The 14,649-nt window shown below is 37.7% G+C and overlaps 1 protein-coding gene across 12 annotated transcripts in view; it reads left to right on the top strand.

Annotated features, from left to right (window-relative positions):
• The window catches only part of AKAP13 (A-kinase anchoring protein 13), a 387,549-nt gene that overhangs the window by 243,481 nt on the left and 129,419 nt on the right, over positions 1-14,649 (top strand). The window contains exon 1 of one of the 12 annotated variants that reach the window (XM_077124133.1): positions 12,209-13,019. The exons of the other annotated variants lie outside the window; for them this stretch is intronic. Coding sequence (XP_076980248.1) covers positions 12,939-13,019 — 81 coding nt within the window. The 5' untranslated portion in view covers positions 12,209-12,938. Of the gene's footprint in view, positions 1-12,208; positions 13,020-14,649 lie in introns of those variants that run through there. 12 annotated transcript variants of the gene reach the window in all.

The following is a 14,649-nucleotide window of genomic DNA, read 5'->3' on the forward strand; positions in this document are numbered from 1 at the left end:
TAACATAGTGGTAATAAAGAGTTATTAATAATGGTCTTACAGGTGGCAAGTTGGAGGAACAGAGCACAGGCCTGTGTGTCCTTCTTAGTGCTGTGCTGGAGCTCAGGGTGGCCCTGGTAATATCTGCTCCCTAGTGTTACTTAACCTGTACCTGACTTGCTAGATGTGCTGTCCTTGACATAGCAAACAGCCAGTCAAGACGGTGTAGTCTTCTGAAGCATTACACACACATTTATCTTTGGACAAATTGCCAAAGGACTTTCATGAAACTTGATTTTGAATAATTGGCCATTTTGTGGAGAGTGTATTTATTTAAAATTTTCACTGGGAGCAGTGGTTTTCTTTTTTGAAGGTTTGTATTAAAAACATCCACATTCATTCCAGAGACATCTGCACTAAGTAAAAAAAGAAACAGAAAAAAAAGGTTTTAGGATATTGATTCGTTAATTTTGAACAAATAATGAATAGTAATCTGAAAATCAGTATATATTTGGTCAGAAAAATCTCCAGAATGAATGATCCTGTAGAAAGCATTCAATTTGCTATATGTGTGTGTGTGTGTGTGTGTGTGTGTGTTTTTTTTTTTACATGGGCAGGCACCGGGAACCGAACCGGGTGCTATTTATATTTAAAAAAGCATTCAGGGTAGGCATAGAGGTTCTTTTATTTACTGATTAATTTTTAATAAGTTCTGCTTATTGATAAGATCCAGCTAATTAATGCCATTTGTTTGTAGCAGGCAGAGTAGATGTTCTTTTTCTGTAGCATGTATCTTTGTATAAAATGTCCATGGTTTATATAAATTTATAAATAAAGGAGCCTCTGAATCTAGATTGCGTGCACCAGTCTGATCTACTTCTGAGAATGAGTTGCCTGAAAGATCTTCTGTAGACAAAGAGGTGGGTATTTATATATTCACATAGGCACCATTTGTTAAACATGAAGGACAAGAACCTGTAAGAAACCCAAAGAAATAAGAGACATCTTGCTCCAGGAGACCTGTAAAACAGGCCCCCAAATAACTAGGCTAATCAGTGGATGCTTTCAGTGTAGTGTGAGTGTTAACAGAGCCCTAATAGAGTCAGAGGAAGTACAGACCATTTTTTTTGTTGTTGTTGTTGTTTTGACTGAGGTGTTTGGTGGAGGCCTCATGGATTTGATAGCATTTGAAAGGGGGCTTTAAAAGCTTAACAGGTTTTGCGTAGAAGAAGAACAGGAGGGCAGGATCAACATCAGGGAGGCAGCCAGGTATGAAATCTAGTCTGAGCAGAGTAAGTTGACTTGCAGAACTACAATAGAAGAGTCTTGCAAGCAGAGGTATGACAAGAGGCTAAAGAAGGTAGTAATGGTGCTAGACTTCTCTACCAGAGTCTCCTCCTAGATCCAAATGCTCTGTACAATGGGTACTGGTATTTCAGCCCGTGGTTGTTCAAGTTCAACCCAAATTAGGCACTTGAGGATTAGCCAGAAAAAAATCTATAAATATCTCTTTTCTTCCTTCTTTCCCTTTTGCCTCATTAAAGAGGCTTTTTCTTTTTTTTATAAGTCTAACTCCTTGATCTGTGTTTCCAGTCCTATCTTGGTCTTTTTATAAAGAACAACTTCTCCATAAAACAGCTCGGCATTCAGATGCGCCTTAGCTCTTTTAGTCTTCATTTCTGGGGACACTCCCTATCTCCTGTAATTATTAGAGAATACCAGAGAACTTGACTTTCTCTCTCTCTGTTCTCATCCAGGATAACAAATATATCCAGAGGAAAGCCATTTATTTTTTCAAATCTAACATGAGTCAGAATTTACCTTAGTTACTGGGTTTTATTTTATATACACATTTGTAGGCTGAATACCTCCTCTTTTTAACAAGGCAAAAATGTATTGAAAATAAGATAATAGCAGGACTACTACTTATATGATACTTATACCACCTGCACTATACTAAATGCTTTGCATATATTAATTAATTTATTTCTCGCAACAACCTTTTTGTTTTAACTATTTGTCTTTATTATTTTTAAACTCCATTTACAGGAATGGAAGAGTTAAGTAACTTGCCCATGGCACTGTGATTCCAGAGTTCATCCCTTTAATCCCTGTGCTAGATAAATAGAATAATTGTCATTCAGTCTTCCTTCCACTTCCTTTGATGCTTACTGTATGAGACATCTCTGCTTGCATGTATTGATATAAAGGGTCATTTTCTCCATCTTTAAATATATTATAAATATATAAATAAATATAATATAAATAAAAATAATATAAATAAATATATTAATGATAACATCCTTCCACAACACATTTTCATACTTTAATCCCATATAAACAGAGTTATGTTTTACTTCCTTAACATTTTTCAGAACATAAAAATATCTTGTCTGGTTGAATAAAATCACCAACACACAGGGTGGGCAATGGTGGCGCTGTGGCAGAGTTCTCGCCTGCCATGCCAGAGACCCGGGTTTAATTCCCGGTGCCTGCCCATGCGAAAAAACAAAAAAAAATTATCAACACACAGAGCTCCAAATAGTCTGTGAATGAACAGAATGAGGTTTATTTTTTTGGAGATGAATGAATGCCAAACTGACCTGGCAATAATGTGTTGAAAGGTAGGTTTTTTTCATGAGGAATTTTTCTTTTTTCCTTTGTTTTGTCTTTTGGATAATTAATGAAAAGAGCAGAGTACACTTGTATATTTTCTGGAAGGCATGACTGTAAAGTGGTGTTACTTGGAGGGATGAGAGGATTCTTCCATGGGAAGCTGAATCATTTTTTTACTTTCTGAGTGACTGTGCTAGAACCATTCTTTTTGCCATGAAGTAAAAAGTAAGTCGAGTAACTTCCTTCCCTTTTCATTTTATATGGGATTCAAACATTTCATAAGGTTATAGTTATTTTGAACTGGCGTTTTCATGTCTAGCCAGGACTTTTATCCTTTTAATTCAGAAACTCTTTTAGATTATTCACCTTTGGTGTTTGTAACATTGACAAAACTTTTTTCCCTCTAATTTAATACATAAATTTTGTCAGCCATTGATGGAGGTGAACTGAGTCATAATTAGTTCAGTCATCTGGCCTTTGGATGTCTGGTACTGTGTTTGGCACTCTGGGGGAGAAATATTTTAAATGAAGATTGGTTGCCTTTAAGGAGTGTTCTAGTGGCTAGCTGCCGGAATGCAATATACCAGAAATGAAGTGGCTTTTAGAAAGGGGACTTTAAAAAGTTGCTAGTTTACAATTCTAAGGTCGAGCAAATGTCCCAATTAGAATAAGTCAATAGAAATGTCCAATCAAAGGCATCCAGGAAAAGATTCCTTGGTACAAGAAGGCCGGTGAAGTTCAGGGTTTCTCCCTCAAGTGAGAAGGCACATAGTGAACATAGTTACAGCTTCTCTCTTGACTGGAAGGGCACATGTGAGCATGGCGTCATCTGCTAGCCTTCTCTCCTGGCTTCCTGTTTCATGAAGCTCCCCGGGAGGCGTTTTCCTTCTTTGTCTCCAAAATGTTGGCTAATGGACTCTTGCTTCTTGTGGCTATGCCATTCTTCTCTGCTCTCTCTGAACCACTCATTCTCCAAAATGTTTCCTCTTTTATAGGACTCCAGTAAATCAGTCAAGACCCACCCAAATGGATGGAGACACGCCTCCCCTAATCCAGTTTAACGACCACTCTTGATTGGGTTACATCTCCAGTGAGGTGATTTAATTACATACAATATTGAATAGAGATTATTCTGCCTTTACAAAATGAGATTTTTATTAAAACATGGCTTTTCAAGGGTACATACATCCCTTCAAACCAGCACAGGAGCTTGCTGTCTACTTAGAGACAGACAATTCACCATGCAGTCTGAGTGGTGATAAGTGCCATAGTAGTTCCCAGGAGAGAATAAGAAGGAGGGCTAAAGTAGTCAGAGACAGCTTAATTAATAACAGTGGGCTTTGAAGGATTGATTTTGGCTAGGTGGAGAGACAAAGTAAGAATTTCAAGAAACCCTGATTGTTCTCAGAGCAAGGGGCATTGAGATAGAAAGAACCACCTTCTAAATGTAGACCTGTGGGGCACCAACCATATACTCATCTTGAGAAACAGTAGAAGATGAGGTCAGATAAGAATTGTGGAACAGTATGAAATCCAATGAGACTTGATGAGACTGAAGACTTTTATACAGTCTCCCAGAATTATAACTCATATCGCTTTCTTTCTCAAAAGTCTTCACTGGCCCCCATTTACCTCTGAATAGCCTAAACTTTTTAGCTAACATTTACTTTTACAATTTAGGCTGATAGTACCTTTCCAGCCTGATGTCATAAAACTCCCTTCATGAATTTCATGCACGTGACTAGATCCTTACTATTCCCTGTTATACCTGACACTTATCAACATCTGTACCTTCCCTCACACTCTTCTTTTTTACTTATTTATTTTTTTAATTTGAAATTTATTTTATTTATTAAACATACCAACATACAAACACAAACATTCTTACCATATGATCATTCCACTCTACATACATAATCAGTAATTCACAATATTACATAGTTGTATATTCATCATCATGATCATTTCTTAGAACATTTGGATCAATTCAGAAAAAGAAACAAAAACAGAAAAAAATTCATACATACCATACCCCTTGCCCCTCCCTTTCATTGATCACGAGCATTTCAATCTCCTAATTTATTTTAACATTTTTCCACCTATTATTTATTTATTTTTAATCCATATCTCACACTCTTCTTTTCATGTATAATGCCTGCCTCCCATCCTCATTTACTTTCTTTCCATCTCTTTATGTTAAACCACTGCCTTTATGAAACTTTTCTTCTTAATCACCTGAGCCTGAGATCCTCATCCCTTTGAGAGTCTGCGTTCCAGCTATACTATCCTTGTTGTCTTGTATTTGTAAGCCATTGTTCCTGCCATGTTTCCTTTGGGATCCAGAAATGTTATGTGTGCTTTAAGTTTCTTATAACAGCTTACAGAGCAACTTACCTGTAGCAGATACTTAAATATTTGTTGAATGGAATAGGCTAGTATTCACCAGTTTGCTACTATTTGACCATGACATGCTGGTGATGACAAAATCCCATTAGGAAATTCTAGTCAGTAAATGTCAGCATTGTTTCCCTTTACTTCATCACCTTTGTTTTATAGAATAAGATTTGTTTCCGTAAATGATCATATGGAAAGGGAATTTCTTACTTGTTTGGTCTTCCCTTTGTCCATTTCAAAAAATAACCCTCTTTTATCCATCTTGGTTCTCTCCTCCAGCTATTATGAAGCGTTTGTCTGTATTTCCAACCAAGATGGCAGTATGTACACACTCTTGGTGTCTTTGAAAGTGTACAGAGGACAGGCACACATGTTTCATAGAGCTCATTTTGTATAATGGTCAATTTTCTGTTAATGCTTATTTGCTTCTCAGAAAATTGTTGCAATCTTAGTTATTTATTACCAGGCTAGCAATCCAATAGCAGCTCTTTCACAAAAATTGACTAAGTTATCTTCTCTAAAGGAAAATGTCTTAAGAGAAAATTAGAAAATGTTGTGTAGACCAACAGAACTTGAAATTTTCTCTTTGAAATGGTTAGACTATTCAAATCCAGTTTTTATCATTCTACTAGAACACCAGAACTGCTGTAACCAAAGTCTAAGACATTTCTGTAGCAAAATCCAGATCCCCTTTGCTTGACATTTTCACAGATTTTGACAAGTGTTTACCATTCTTTCTTTGGAGTTCTTTCTTCTTTTAGTTTATTTGATGCTAACTGGGTATGCATGCTGATTTCCAATTCTGTATGTCCAATTCCAGCCGCTCTCCTCAGGTCCAGAAACTCATATTCATAACTGCTTGCTACAGCTCTACTTGAATATCTGAGACCTCTCAGATCCTCTGTATCTAAAACTGAACTCATCTCCTCACCTGCTATGCTACTCCATTCCACCATTTATCTGGTTGCCGGGACAGAAACCTAGGAGTCAGACATGATACTCCTTTTCCTTCATCCTTCCACCCCCAATACCCAATATCTTGTTAATGTTAAATGTTTTTGGACTCTTGCTTTTTTTTCTTGATCTCGATTTTTATCACCTGAATTTAGGCTATCATCCTTATTCAACTTCTGTAACAACTTTTTAACTTATCTCTCTGTCTGTTCTAGTTTGCTAGCTGCCAGAATGCAACACACCAGAGATGGATTGGCTTTTAATAAAGGAGGATTTATTTTGTTAGTTCTTCAGAGGAAAGGCAGCTAACTTTCATCTGAGGTTCTTTCTTACATGGGAAGGCTCAGGGTAATCTCTGCTGGACTTCTCTCCAGGCCTCTGGGGTCCAACAACTTTCCCCGGGGTGATTCCTTTTCTGCATTGCCAAAGGCCTGGGCTGAGCTGTGAGTGCTGAGATGAGGAATGCGGAGCTGCTTAAGCTGTGCTCCATTGTGCTCTCTCATTTAAGCACCAGCCAATTAAGTCAAATGTCATTAATTGCAACAAGCACACCTCCTAGCCGACTGCTGATGTAATCAGCGACAGATGAGGTTCACGTACCGTTGGCTCATGTCCACAGCAACAGAACTAGGTGCCTTCACCTGGCCAAGTTGACAGCTGAATCTAACTACCACACTGTCCTTTAGTTTTTCTCTCTTCTTTCTAGTCATTATACTCCAGAAAGGGTGATATTTTTGAAATTATGCCTTTTGATAGGGTTGATAGGTTGAATAGGAGAATTCCATAGATCTAGTATGTAGCAATTTTAGCAAGACATTTTACAGAATGTTCTGTGTTTGTGTAGAAGATGGAGCTCTCTGACTCAGAAGGTTCTGTTGGTTTTGTAGCTAATGGGACAGCACTTTATCCATGGTGCCGATGGGTGAATTGACATCCTTTTCGGGGACGTTTACAGTGTTACACTTCTGGGTTCCAGTGTTAGCTTTGGTCTTTGGGTTCATAGGTGACATAAAGCTTGGAGAATGGTTGTTATTTTCATGATAAAACCTAGATCCAGGATGCTCTTTTTTAGGCTAAAATGGTAACTTAAATGACAGAATTTTGCAGGGAAAGGTACAAAGTGAATTTAAAAGCAAAATCACAAGATTATTGTATGAAGGAAGACCTGTGTAGACATTAAATTGAAAAAAAAAAAGATATGACAAATGAGCTTAGTTCACCATAAGCTTTATATCCTAGTTGTGTAGAATGTGTGAGTTCAGAAAACCAGTTTCCCCTTAATCTAAGTGTGTGCCACTTCAGAGGATTTAGTTTTAGGCATCCACGTCACAGGAATGATACAGAAGAGCACGGACTCGGTGGTTCCGTATTGCATGAAGAACAGCTGTGGGAATTATGGTCCAGAAAAGAAGCTTGAAGAGGGTGTTGAATTGTGATCGGTATCTTCAGATGCTGCATAAGAAATCACTAGGCTTCTTCATGTTTGTTCCTAGGAGAAAAACAAGGATCACTATACCCATACATTCCATAAGAGATCTGGATAACAATTGTCAGCATCCAGATATCTTTTAGGCTGTGTTTGGTGCATTCACTCTGGTTTTTATAAATATTAACTACAGTGAGAAAGTGCTAAAAAGCTGGAATGTCAGGTTGTTAAAATATTGTCAGAAAAATAGTGACATACTTTCTCTCTACATGTATGTTCTAAAATTAGAAATCATTTTGTCATTAAAAAATATTTAATACTAATATTTTTACTATGACATCAACTCAAATATTTTTTCTGTAAAATGTTGTCACTTTTTTAATTAAAAAAAAGTACACATTTCTGTCCTTTGGTATATGTGTAAAATAAAATGTGAGATTTTAATGTGGAGTGATGAACTATAAGTTTTTTCCTCTCAACTTTTAATTTATGTGACGGTTTCTTTCTTTTTTTTTTTTTTTAATTTGGGAGATGTGTAAGCAAGCAGCAAAATAAGATGTGTAGTGGAAAAAAATTTATAGAACTAAGTTTAATCTGAACCTTTTTTTTTATTAACCTGGTGGCTTTATTCAACTGATTTAAACTCTGTCTTCTACTTTTCCTTATCTGTAAAGTAGGCAGTAGTATTTTACCTTACTGTTGTTTATGAGGAATAAATGAAAATTTACACATGAAAGCACCTGTCTAACAGGAGGTCCTCAGTAAATGATTGTTCTTGTTAATAAGTCTTGCTCCAAAAGCAAGAACTAGAAATTAAAGTTATTCTGTCTACTACTTTTCCAACTGTTACTAAAATATGGGCCATCTCCTTTGTTCCCCTCTCCCCTCCCTTTTATTTTACAAAGCTGTTGGAAATTTTAGTGAAATTTAACATTTGCATACTTATTCCATATGACTTATTTCCTGTCAGGAGCACAGGTTTGTGAAGAGACAGTTTTAAAGCCTCCCCTCCCAAATTTTTAAATCTTAAATTATTTTTTTGTTGATTATTGTTGTCAAACAGTTTGCTGTTGTTGACTAAATTTTCTTTAAGAAGGTTTCTTCTTGTGTAGGTAATAAACAGTTTAAGTAAAGGAGCTGTTTGCTGCTGCTTGCCACTAATTCAGGAAAGAAGAGCTGGTTTTCGCCTGTTATTTCTCCCCCTTTTACTTTTATAGACCCTCTAAACTTGTCAATCAGTGAAATAAATGCAAGGAGGGAACACTAGACCTCCCTCTCCTGGACTAATAGTGCTTAAACACCTAAATTGAAATTCAAAAAGAAATCCCAGATGGAAACAGTGCCTCTGCACACAGTTGAATAATTTCCTTTTTTCTCTTCTCAAATACTCACATAACTTATTTGAAGCAGTCTGTTGTTCTAAACAGACAGGAGTTGCTCAAAGGGTTGCTTATATATCGATATTCTAGTAAATTTTGCCGCCAACAGATGTAACTTGGATGACTCACTGTTTTTAAGTTAATGAATCACGATTTATGAAAATTACTAGTTGTTATAGACCTTCCCTTTCTTCCCATTTCCTGTGAAAGTGGAGGTAGAAATATAATTATGCAAGAATATACTAGATATTGTTTATACAAAGTTTGAGAAAACGTCTCAATTTCTTTCTCCTTCTCTGAATCCACCTGCAACCTTTGAGCTGTAAGGCAAATGATGAAGATTTTTTAAGCTTAGACTGACAGTAAATTAGAAGAAGGAACTTCACATATGATCTAGTTATTCAACCATTTTTAACTTCTGGAATCCTAAATCTAGAGAGTCGAACTAATTATCCCAAGTTGCTCAGTGAGATAGTTGTACACCCAGGAATAGAAAGGACCCTTGATTTGCATCTTACATTCCCTGTAGAGACCAAATTGATTATATTATGGGTCATTAAGCCAGTACCCAGTCGTATGTTGCTACTTTTGTGTTCATCCAGTGGTTTCAGGAAAAAAATACATGGTAGCAGTAGATTTTTTTCCCCGTAAGTGCTTACTAGCCATTGGAGTTTTGAATGGGTCTTCAGCGTGTCCACTAGGTGGTGACCAAATACAGGAACTTTGCTGTGGGACTTTAGACAAGGCTCTGTCCCATCTGGATATAAAGGAACCAGATAGAGTTGACTCATAAAAATGCTTAAACAGTTGGCTAGGATGTTAGCTCTTGTAATTAAATAAATCAAGGGAAGATTTAATTCATGAAAAAGAAATGCTGTAAAATATTTTTATACCTCATTTTTTAGAATCTTCAAGGACATGTTAGGCTTCTTTTGGGGAATTTGGGACCCCTTGGTAGAGAGTGGGATGGAGGACACAAAAAGAAGGGGGAGGTAATTAATATAGTAAATAACTACTGTTGTAAATGGTTGTAAATAAAAAGCTTATTTTACTACAGATTCCCAGAATTATAGGTAAGGTACTGTGTACTCAAAACCTCCTTCAAATTCGCAGCTCTTAGTTCTGCTTTGGGTTTCTGTGCTTCAGAATTCTAACAGAGTAACTGTTCAGTGGTTCCAGATGTTTTTGATTAAAACTTGGAATTGTCATTTAAGCAGAAGGAGAGGACTACAAATCGTGTCTTCTGTTTTGATGGGGAGCACTGAGTAGATCCAGAGGGAAAAGCAAAACAAACTCTTTTTTCCCCCTACCCATAGTGTTTTTTTCCCCCAGAGCATTTGTTCCAAGAAAGAATACATAAGGACAATTCCAAATCCTTTTTAAAATGTATTTGTGTATGCAGAAAGGGAAGGAAATGAACTTTTTAGCCTGTAGCAAGAAGCCAGCAGATAGTAATAAAGTGGTTAATCTGTGTGGCTCAGGCAGTCATTTGGAGTATTTCAAAAATTACATTATTTTGAAACAGCTTTCTCTTTAATTTTATAAATTTAAGGACAGAGACCTTGGTATTTGGTTTATATGCCTCCACTGCAAAATGCATGGTATCTGTTAAATCAATACAGATTAGCAACATTTAAATCAATAGTTAGGATTGGGAATGGAAAGACTGTGGTGATTAAAGCATCTCTGATCCCTGGAGAGATGCCTGGGAACCTAGCAAGCAGGAAACATTTGATTCTAATTAAAACAGAGGGGAGAGGCAGTGAGGAATAAACCATATTGAGGACAGAGGGGAGGCAGCTTTGTGTTGGTATAGGGAGAAATGAGAGTTCTAAATTATAACTTTGTGAAAATTGATGCAGAAAAAATAATAAACTATCAATTCTCCTATATACAGAAGCCTAAAGCGTCTTTCTATCTGTGCCCTGGACCACATAAACTACAAAGTATTTCTAAACCCCTGGCTAGATTCCCATGCTTTGGGTAAGCCTGAGCAAGACTTATATTTACAACTTTTTAATCTCTCTCTGATCATCTTGTTTCTACTGTTTTCTGTTGTCATTTTTCATGAAACAAAACATCTGTTTAGCTGTCTTACAGAGCCAAGGCTTCCTGCAGGGTCAGAGTCCGGGGAGAGTGAGCATCCACCTTCATGATGAGGGATGGGGGAGATAAAAGGCTTCGTGTGGTTAGAGCTGCGACTGAGGTGTATTAATGGATGGATAGGAAGATACTTGCAGTCTTAGCAGGGTTTGGTGTATTCTGCCCATTGAAGCTGGTTAGCATCTTGAATTCTTGACCTGAGAAAGTGGTGATTCATCAAAAATCCTTTACCCCTTTTATTGCTCCTTAAAAAAACTTACACCCACTTGGTTTGCAGTACTGACAGAAATTTAGGTACTAAATCTCTTTTCTTGCTTTATCTTGGGGTTTACTTTATCTTTTGATATTTGAACCCTCTCATTAACCTTTCCAGCTCTAGTTAAGGACCTCTTTGGCCAATTGAGGAAAATGTCACCAGCCTAGTGTTTTTGGAGGGATTAAATTCTTTCTCCTCCCTTTACTCTTTTCCCTTGTTTGTGTCCCTCTGTTCTTCCTTCTCCCTCCCAAATCATTTATAATCCAGATGAGAGAACATCTGAAGTGAGAATGAATTCTGGAATCATTCTGAGATTCCCTGAGAAGGTTGAATGGAAGCTAAAGTTTCTGAAATAGTAAAACAAACAAACAAACAAAAAGCAGGCAAATGAACTAACAGAGCTCCAAGTAAGGCTTAGTTAGTGAGAATGAAAGCATTGAAGGGGAAAGAAGTCCCAGCCACATCTTAGTCACAGAAAGTATTAAGATGGACATACCCATCCATTCATTCCTATTCTCTTTAATTTTAAAGCCCCTGCATCCTCCCACCCCCCACCAGTACTCCCCTAAGAAAGCTTAACTCTTGATGATTTTTAAACTGTATCAGATACTATTGTAACCTCTTCTGGATCCCAGGACATAGCTCCAAAATACTTGGCTGACATTTTTCTCGTATTAAATCATTGCTTTGCATTTGGCGGGGAGACGATGTGGTCGCCTTGGATAGTTTCGATTCTCTGTACTTCATGCAGTAGATAAGTTCTGTAGTACTTGTTTGTGGTGTTTAGGATGACATTCCCCTTCCTTTACTACCCTGACATCAAAGCACTCGAGTTGCATCTTGCAATGCCTGGACAGAGCCTTTTTCATAAGGGACCCTGTGAGGCAGAGGAGGAGGAGGAAGTGGGTTGGAAAAAGAAGCCTTGTTTTTCTCCTCTTGTCTGTGGATGAATCATGTTCCCACCACTGCAATTAGGTTTTCAAACCTCCGAGGCTGCTGATGCAGAGCTGAAAGGGCAAGTAGTGACGTTCTTAAGCGAGAGAAAAAAAAGGGCGGGAGGGGGGGGCAACTAGGGTAGGAAAGGACCAGAGGGCAGGAAGAAGGGAGGGAGGGGGTAGAGCAGCAGGAGTGGTCTGTTTTTCCCCCCTTTTACTCTGCTGTCATTAGATATTTTCAACTTGAATCAAAACCAAGCCCTGCTGCCTGTGAGCAAGAGACAGACTCTGAAGACTCTTGACTTTGAAAAGACTCTCCCAGTTTCTACTTGTTTTTTAATCTTTTTTTTAAGCAAGAACAGAATTTAATGGGAGAATTATTTCATGTCGTCCCTTGACATAGAATTGTCTTCCCTTTTCCTCTTCCTGGCATTGGATTTTTATTGCCTGCTTTGGTTTTCTTTCCCACACATGTCGGCCATTATGCTTGCCAGTTAATTCTTAATTTTTCTACTGGTATTACCGCCAGTGATGGAAGTGGTATGCGCTGTTATTTCTATCAAGATCTGCAGAAAATATAGCATCAGGAGGTATTTACCATTTACATTATGAATTACAATTCATCGTCCCGGTGCTTTGAAGTTGCCAGAAAGTTCTCAGTTGGTTCAGTCCAATCCAGGTCGAATCCAAGGAATAGGATTCTACTTGGTTTCTTTTTAATTCACTTTTTGACCCTTTGAGGATTTTAAATATAAAGGCATCTGGAAGGCAGAGATTTTCTCCACCTTACTGTGAGAAATTTGGAAATCTGGACTTGCGTGCAGCGCACTTACCTTCCAGATTTACAGTGGGCATATCTCCTGAATTTAGTCTCCTCTCTTCTGCATTTGGACAAAATGTATGAACGGCACAAGAGGCGCTACAGCCTGTGTGACATATCCAAGGTGGACAGGACTATGGACGTGGTGTTGCTGAAGGTAAGGGGACCACACCTCCTACATACTAAAGCTTTCTAGGCTGTTTTAGCCCTTTGAATCCAGTATCTGTCTCCCTGGCCACCCCATTAGGAAGAAAAGCTGAGAAGTATGTGTAAATAGAGAGGGTGTGTATGGTGATTTTAAGATTCTGTAAGGGAGGGGCATATGAACAGAAACAGGGTTTTTGAGAGTCAGCATTGAACCACTTACTGTTTTTACATGTGATTTTACTTGCTTTAAAATGGGCTCTTATGCTCAGGAGAGGCTGATACTCTTGAAATGACACAGAGGGAGAAATTCACTTTGGTATGCTCTGTCATGGCATGTCTCTGTCTGTCCCTCTGTCTCTATCATCCTTATCCCATCTGTCTCAGTGGTATTTCTCTTCCAGCCTCTGTCTTATTTTCTCAGTTTTTTTTTCTAAGTCTTTTCTCTCTGTTATTCTGCTGCTTTCTCTCACTTTTTTTTTTTTTAAGGGGAAAGGCAACATTTATTTCTTTTGGAAGAATATCCAATCAAACTATTCAAGTGTCATAGCTGCCCTTTTGGCTTGATTTGACTGCTTTTCAGGTCTAGTTTCTGCCTGTTGATAGCTGTATTTGTTTTTTACAGTGTTTGTGATGTTTGGCATCTAAGCAGGATGGGGGTGGAGACTCTGAATAACTAATTGCTCACAGGAGGCATCCTTGAATCTAAAATTAGTAAGGACTTCTTTGGCTGGTAAGGTGGGATTCTGGGAGTGTTGGACGACTCAGCGAACACTTTTTGGAAGTTTTGCCATTTTCTAGCAAAGACGGGGGAAATTTGGAGGCCAACCAAGTGCTTCACAGATGCTAAAAGAATCTAAATACCTTAACACATGAGAGAGAGTGTTGGGGAGAGAGTGGGTTTTCTAGGCAAAGTAGTAATATATTGCCCTGATTCAGGAAATGGTGAGCCTGTTTTATTGATTTATCAGTTCTGCTTATTACTTGAGACTCACTAGTTTTTTCTCATTGGTCAGTTAAAGCTGAGCAATGAGCTCAGAAGGGTATGTACAGAAGCCAGTGAAATACCATGTTAGGTGAGGTGTTAGGTAGAGACGTTTTGATTATAGGGTGGAATAGTGCCATTTTCCTGTCATAATTTCTCTTAACTGCTTGTTCGACTTAACAGACCTAGGTCTAGATAGAGCAGTTGGTAATTTGGCATTTTGAGCTTTTTCCAAGATAAATTATTCATTGTAGTTTTTCTTTAATATGATTTCCTCTGAAATCACAGTGATGTTTCAAAATTGTTGTCCACATATATTTTGGAGAATCTAGGTTAAGAGTTTTATTTGCTCCAGTCTCTTGGTTTTACCTGGTTGAGAAAGAAAAAGGAAAAAACAAAAACTCAGTTTGGGTTTCACAAGGATTGTCATAAATTTTTAAAAATACTAAAATGTATTGTACTCTGAATTCTAGCTGTATATGATAGTCTTGAAGATGAGGCTGTATCAGCACAGTCTAATTGGCCTCACAGATGCAATTTTACAGTTTTAACATTATTCTACTTTAAAAGTGCTTTGTCACATAGCAACTCTTCCCCTCACTTTCAAAGAAAGCTTGAGGATTTTCTTGAGCCATGGTGAGGAATATGAAGGATTTGA

The sequence above is a fragment of the Tamandua tetradactyla genome, chromosome 12 (genome assembly GCF_023851605.1).
Source record: "Tamandua tetradactyla isolate mTamTet1 chromosome 12, mTamTet1.pri, whole genome shotgun sequence".
Classification (NCBI taxonomy): Eukaryota; Metazoa; Chordata; class Mammalia; order Pilosa; family Myrmecophagidae; genus Tamandua; species Tamandua tetradactyla.